The sequence below is a fragment of the Watersipora subatra genome, chromosome 6, assembly GCF_963576615.1.
Source record: "Watersipora subatra chromosome 6, tzWatSuba1.1, whole genome shotgun sequence".
In the NCBI taxonomy this organism is placed as follows: Eukaryota; Metazoa; Bryozoa; class Gymnolaemata; order Cheilostomatida; family Watersiporidae; genus Watersipora; species Watersipora subatra.
Window position 1 is genome coordinate 36,865,500 of NC_088713.1, and position 6,605 is coordinate 36,872,104.

Sequence of the window (6,605 nt, forward strand, 5' to 3'; positions counted from 1 at the left end):
CTAAGTTGTCTCGCAGACTTTGAGAAAGTCAATGTGCTGGCACCAGAGTGCTCAAATCACAAAAGTGATGAGCTTTGCACAAAGGCTAATAGTGCCGCACCTCTCACAGAGTGCTCAACCAAACCGAAGTAAGGGAGCATATACTCATGCTACAGACAGTACTGTTTCGGCTATTGAAGCCTCATCAGTGCAGCTCAGAGCTTAGGCAAGGGACACAAATCCCATTACCAATGAGAGTTGACTTCCTGCCACGAAACAACTAAGTTGTCTCGCAGACTTTGAGAAAGTCAATGTGCTGGCACCAGAGTGCTCAAATCACAAAAGTGATGAGCACTCTGGTGCTCATATATATATATATATATATATATGTATATATATATATATATATATATATATATATATGTATATATATATATATATATATATATATATATGTATATGTATGTGTATATATATGAATATATAGGTATATGTATGTATATGTATATATATATATGTATATATATATATGTATATATATGTACATATATACATGTGTATACATGTGTATATATTTATACACATATATATACATATATATATACACATGTATACATTTATATATATATATATATATTAGTTCTCAAAGTATATCCGTATGTGGTCGTATGTCGATTACTGTAAGATTTATCGTGTAACTTTTTAAGTATCAGTTATTCCTTGCTATCTTATATTTACACACATTTAGATATTTTGAGAAATACAATATAAATTTACATTTTATTGCATTCTTGAACTTCTTATAACTTTTGAAGTTTATAATAATAGTTTTCAAAGTTTGTTTCATTATTGTTATTATTTCACCTTGCCTTTTTTAAACATAGTTTGAGTTTTGTGTTTGAAGTTTTAAAATTATTCATGTTCATACACCGTTATTGTTTTTTATTCAGTGTCTAATCTTTATTATTAATATTAGTAATTCGTAATTACTTTTACAACAAACATTTGTAACATTACTGTAAGATTACCTGTTAGATTATCTGTAAGATTTACTGTAAGATTTATCGTGTAACATTATAAGTATCAGTTATTCCTCACTATTTTATATTTACACACGCATTTGTAAATCTAGATATATATTTTGAGAAATATATATTTAGATTTACATTCTCCTATTACATTCTTTACGTTTTTTAATAGTCTGTTTATTACATGTATTCTCAGAAGTTACACATTGTCTAATGCCTCCAAAGAAAATAACCTGCAGTGAGTCATCACAGGAAACGGGAAGAAAGACTTAGAAGAGACAGACTGTGGAAAGCCTTAGAAACTGAGCAGCAAAAAAACAAACGCTTAGCAAAGGCTAGAGAAAAGAGAGCATCACAGACTGAAGAACAACGCGCACAAAGACAAGCCTGTGATCGAGAGAAAATTGCAACTGTAAGATCTTTGGAGACTGACGAACAACGTCCACAAAGACAAGCGTGTAATCGAGGGCGGATTGAAATTGTAAGATTTTTGGAGACTGACAAACGACGTGCACAAAGACAAGCGTGTAATCGAGGGCAGATTGCAACAGTAAGATCTTTGGAGACTGAAGAACAACATGCACAAAGACAATGGTGTGATTGAGAAAGGATTGAAACTGTAAGATCTTTGGAGACTGACGAACAATGTGCACAAAGACAAACGTGTGATCGAGAGAGGATTGCTGCAAGAAGATGCACATCTTGGAGAGAAAAGTTTAATGCAGCATTTTTGTACGACTGCTCTTTTAATTATGAGAGTGATTCTTTTTGTTCAATAGGAAATATGAATAAAATTTGTCACCATTCTCAAGCACTCAAGTAGAAGGACAAAGCTCCAGGCATGTGTTGCGCTAATGGAAAAGTCAAATTACTAGTCATTACTGCGCCCCTTGAACCATTGCAAAGTTTAACGATTGGAGATAGTGCATATTGTCGCCACTTTCTATCTAATATTCACAAATATAACAATTGTTTTCAGATGACATCTTTTGGAGCTTCAAGAGAAATTTGCGAGCAAGGTTTTATGCCCACTTTCAAAGTGCAAGAACAGATTTATCATTTGCACGGATCGCTTTTGCCAGCTGAAAACGAAAACAACAAGTTTTTGCAAATTTTCTTCATGGGTAATTCTGATGACAAAGTAAATCAAAGATGTGAAAATGTCTCAGGTGTCAGGCGTAGCATTGTCCACGATTTGCAAGACTTTTTTCACTGCTACAACATTCACTTTCACAACATTTCACTGCTACACTGTTCAGGAATTTAAAATCCATGGAAAATCTAACAGATGACAGTTTGAAAATTATAATTCGTGCAGATAGGCGGCCAGCTAGAGAACATGAACGAAGATATAATGCACCCGAATTAGACAAACCAGCGATTGTTATTGTAGGACAAGACTTTGATAACAGAGATATCGTGTTGCACAAGCGACAATCAGGACTTAAAAGAGTTTCTGAAACGCATATATCCTACGATGCGCTACAGTACCCAAGCATATACTGGCAAGGACAATATGGATATCATCTTACAATTAGGCATGTGGCAGGTGGACCCAAACACAGGTAATGAAGCACAAAGGAAGACAGTATCTGCCATGGATTTTTATGTTTTTAGGATAATGATATGAAACACAGGATCAAACCACTTACTCAGATGCAGAAACCTGCTCCAATTTCTGACAGACATGTTCGCAAAATTGAAAGTGATAAATTGGCTTATATTAGACATAACCAATGAAGACTTAGAGCTGACAGTTACATTCACCTAAGAGATGCTATGCTAAACGATGATGCACAGAACATCAGCCAATTAGTCATTCTTCCTTCTTTTTTTACTGGAAGCCCTCGATACATGCATGAGTATGTCCAAGATGCTATGACCTATGTCAGACAACATGGAAGGCCAGATCTATTTATAACATTAACGTGCAATCCAAAATTGACGGATATCAAAGAAGCTCTCCTAGATAGACAAGCAGTTCATGACAGACATGACATTGTAGCTAGAGTGTTTGGGCTAAAAGTGAAACTACTGCTCAACTTGCTAACAAAGGGAAAATTTTTTGGCGTTTCTCAATGTTTCCTTTATTCAATTGAATGGCAAAAACGAGGTCTGCCTCATTGTCATCTTCTTCTATGGCTGGTAGAAAAGATACGCTCATTTCAGGTCGACTCAATAATATCTGCAGAAATTCCAGATAAAGACTAGGACCTAACTCTGTACAGCATCGTTATCAAGCAAATGATACATGGACCATGTGGCAACCTCAATCGCCTTTCTTCCTGTATGAAAGACGGAAAACGCACCAAAAAATACCCATGAGCACTAATTCATGACACTCTGACTGCTGATGATGGATATCCACAGTATACAAGACGAATGCCAGGAATGGGAGGACATTTTGCAATAATTCAACGTGGTGGTACAGAAATAGAAATTGACAACAGATGGATTGTGCCATACTGCCCTTTTCTATCGAAGATTTTCAACACCCATCTCAATGTGGAATATTGTCATTCGGTTAAATCTATAAAATACATTTGCAAATACATTCACAAAGGTAGTGATCAAGCAGCTTTTGTTATAGAAAATAACAGGGATGAAGTTACTACTTTTCAAACTGGTAAATATAGTTCCAGCAATGAGGCTCTTTGGAGGATTTTAGGTTTGCCAGTTCATCAGAGACATCTTGCAGTAACACACCTTAGTGTACATCTGGAAAATGGACAGCGAGTATACTTCAATGAGGAGAACATTGAACAACGGGCACAGGAACCACCAAGGACTACTTTAACAGAATTTTTTAAAGCATGCTAAAACGATGAGTTTGCTCAAACTCAAATCATCAAATGCCTACTTACTACACATGGTCAGCACAAAAAGTGGCAATCTAGAAGACAAGGAAAAGTGGTTTAAAACTGGCCTCGCATACGTGCACCAGATGCGCTGGGAAGAGTATATACTGTTCATCTAACAAACGTAGAATGTTTTCACTTGCGTGTTTTACTACACAATGTTATGGGACCTACTTCTTTTCAACAGCTTCAAACTGTCGACGGAATCGTTTGCTCAACATTTAAGGAGGCATGTCTCAAACGAGGATTACTAGAAGATGACAGACAGTGGCACAACACTTTTCAGGAAGCTTCAGTTTCAGATTCACCTTTTCGGTTGCGTAATCTGTTTGGTGTTATTCTTATTAGCTGCAATTTGTCTGATCCTAAACAATTATGGCTAGATCATAGAGAAAGCATGAGTGATGATGTACTCAGACAATTGAATCAACTGCAACCGCAGATCTTTAGATTTTACAGCCGAAATTTTCAACAAAGCTTTGATTTTGTTAGAAGACAAAGTCATTAACATTTCTGGTAAGAGACTAGAGCAACTCGGATTTACATCGCCATGCAGTGATTTCGACCTACTTCTACAGACAGAATTGCTACGGGAAACCAACTATGACATGGCAAATTTAGATAGATTTGTTAGCAGCACAGAACCAAACCTTACATTTGATTAGAACTTAGTTTATGGAAAAATTTTAAAAGCTGTGGATGATGAGCGTGAAGCGATCTTCTTCTTGTACGCTCCCGGTAGAACTGGTAAATATTTTTTGCTCAATATTTTGCTTGCTAAAATCAGATCTAACTGACAAGTCGCACTGGCACTCGCATCTTTAGGTATAGCCGCTATGTTGCTGAAAGGTGGAAGAACGTCTCATTCCATGTTGAAACTACATGTACCACCAGATTTAGAGTGCCTGGAGACTCCTGTTTGCAACATTCGTAAAGGTACTGGATTGGCTCAATTGTTGCCGACCATAAATTTAATTGTTTGGAATGAATGCACAATGACACATAAAGCAACATTGGAAGCTCTGGATCGCACACTTGAAGACCTTTATAACAGTGACAAACTTATGGGTGGTGTATGTGTACTTCTTGCTGGCGGTTTTTGTCAAACCCTACCGGTCATACCTACAGGAACTCCAGCTGATGAACCCAAAGCTTGCTTAAAGGATTCTTATATATGGCACTGTGTAGAAGTTTGTAAACTAACGACAAATATGAGAGTGCATATGGGAGGGGATGACGCTTTAGGGGAGTTTTCTGCACAACTTTTAAATATCGGTGATGGAAAGCTATCAGTTAACAATGGGCTAATCTCTCTTTCTGAAAATTGCGGATTTATTGTAGACACAGAAGACAATTTACTACAAAAAGTGTACACAAATATTCACGAAAACTATCTTCAGCACCAATGACTGAAAGAAAGGGTAATTCTGGCACCTATAAATGACACTGTTGATGACATCAATCAACTACTTCTTGAAAACATTCCTGGGACTACGACTCATTCCTCAGCATAGACTGTGTTGTTGAAGAAAATTACTCTGTCAATTATGCTACAGAATTCTTAAACTCTTTACAACCTGCCAGTATGCCTCCTCATAATCTTCAACTACGCCTTGGTGCCCCAGTTATGCTTCGAAATTTAGATTTACCTAGACTTTGTAATGGAACAAGATTGATCATCGAAAATCTATCCCTAAATCTTATTTGTGCTACTGCGCTTACCGGAGCTGTGATGGGTGAAAAAGTGTTTACCCCTAAAATACCACTAATTCCGACAAATGTGCCGTTTCAATTGAAACGTATTCAGTTCCCTGTTAGACTGTCATTTGCTTTGACTATCAACAAATCCCAAGGTCAAACACTAAAAACTGTCGGCATTCACCTCCTTACACCTTGCTTTTCTCATGGACAGTTGGTATGTTGCACTATCCCGAGTAGGCAGTAAAAATGGCCTATACATTCTCTCACCATTCGGTCAAACAAAGAACATCGTTTACCCTCAAGCGCTTCAGTGATACACTAGCAGTATGCTCAGCAAATTTTTAAGGATACTTTCCTCAGCAACAGTAACTTTTCATTGTTATTATTCATGATATTTTGGTTTTTGATTTTGTATATCATTTTTCTATCAATTCATATTTTTTGCAATCATTGTGGTAGAACAGACTACATTTAACCATTGCTTGCTAATTATTTCACGTTTAAACACCTTTACTGATGTCTTACTTTTTCTGTAAATTGTTTGCATTGGTACAAACTGCCTTTCTCATGAAATGTTTTAGAGAATTTATATTTCCATTGTCATGTAATAAACTTCAACAATAAAACATGTATACAATTAAATATTGTATACATGTTTGGTGGTTAATATGCCTACTGGGGAACCCGCCACCTTACAAAAATGGATAATACGCCATTTCTCTACCTCTTGGGTGGTGTGGAAATGACATGTCCACAAATACTAAAATACTTTTATTTCATTCATGGATTTTACGTTAGTTCTTTGAATTTAAATAACTTCTTCAACCATTTCTATTTGAAGAAATTATCTTTGTTTGTATGAATATTTTAAAAATTTTTTAATGTTTCTTTTAACTCTTTGTTTCAACATATTTTAACTATAATTTTATCACTTATCTGTTTGTGAACACTTTTTTAGTATAACGGATAGAAAAACAAATAAAACAAAGTCCTAATTGTGAAGGGAAATGGTAATCGTGAAGGGAAAAGATTAATACAA

General features: G+C 35.9%; 1 protein-coding gene across 1 annotated transcript; it reads left to right on the forward strand.

Moving 5' to 3' along the window:
* Positions 1–4,701: 4,701 nt before the first annotated feature.
* LOC137398226 (ATP-dependent DNA helicase pif1-like) lies at positions 4,702–5,274 on the forward strand. The gene has a single exon (XM_068084332.1). The coding sequence runs from the start codon at positions 4,702–4,704 to the stop codon at positions 5,272–5,274; it is 573 nt and encodes a 190-aa protein (XP_067940433.1).
* Positions 5,275–6,605: the final 1,331 nt, after the last annotated feature.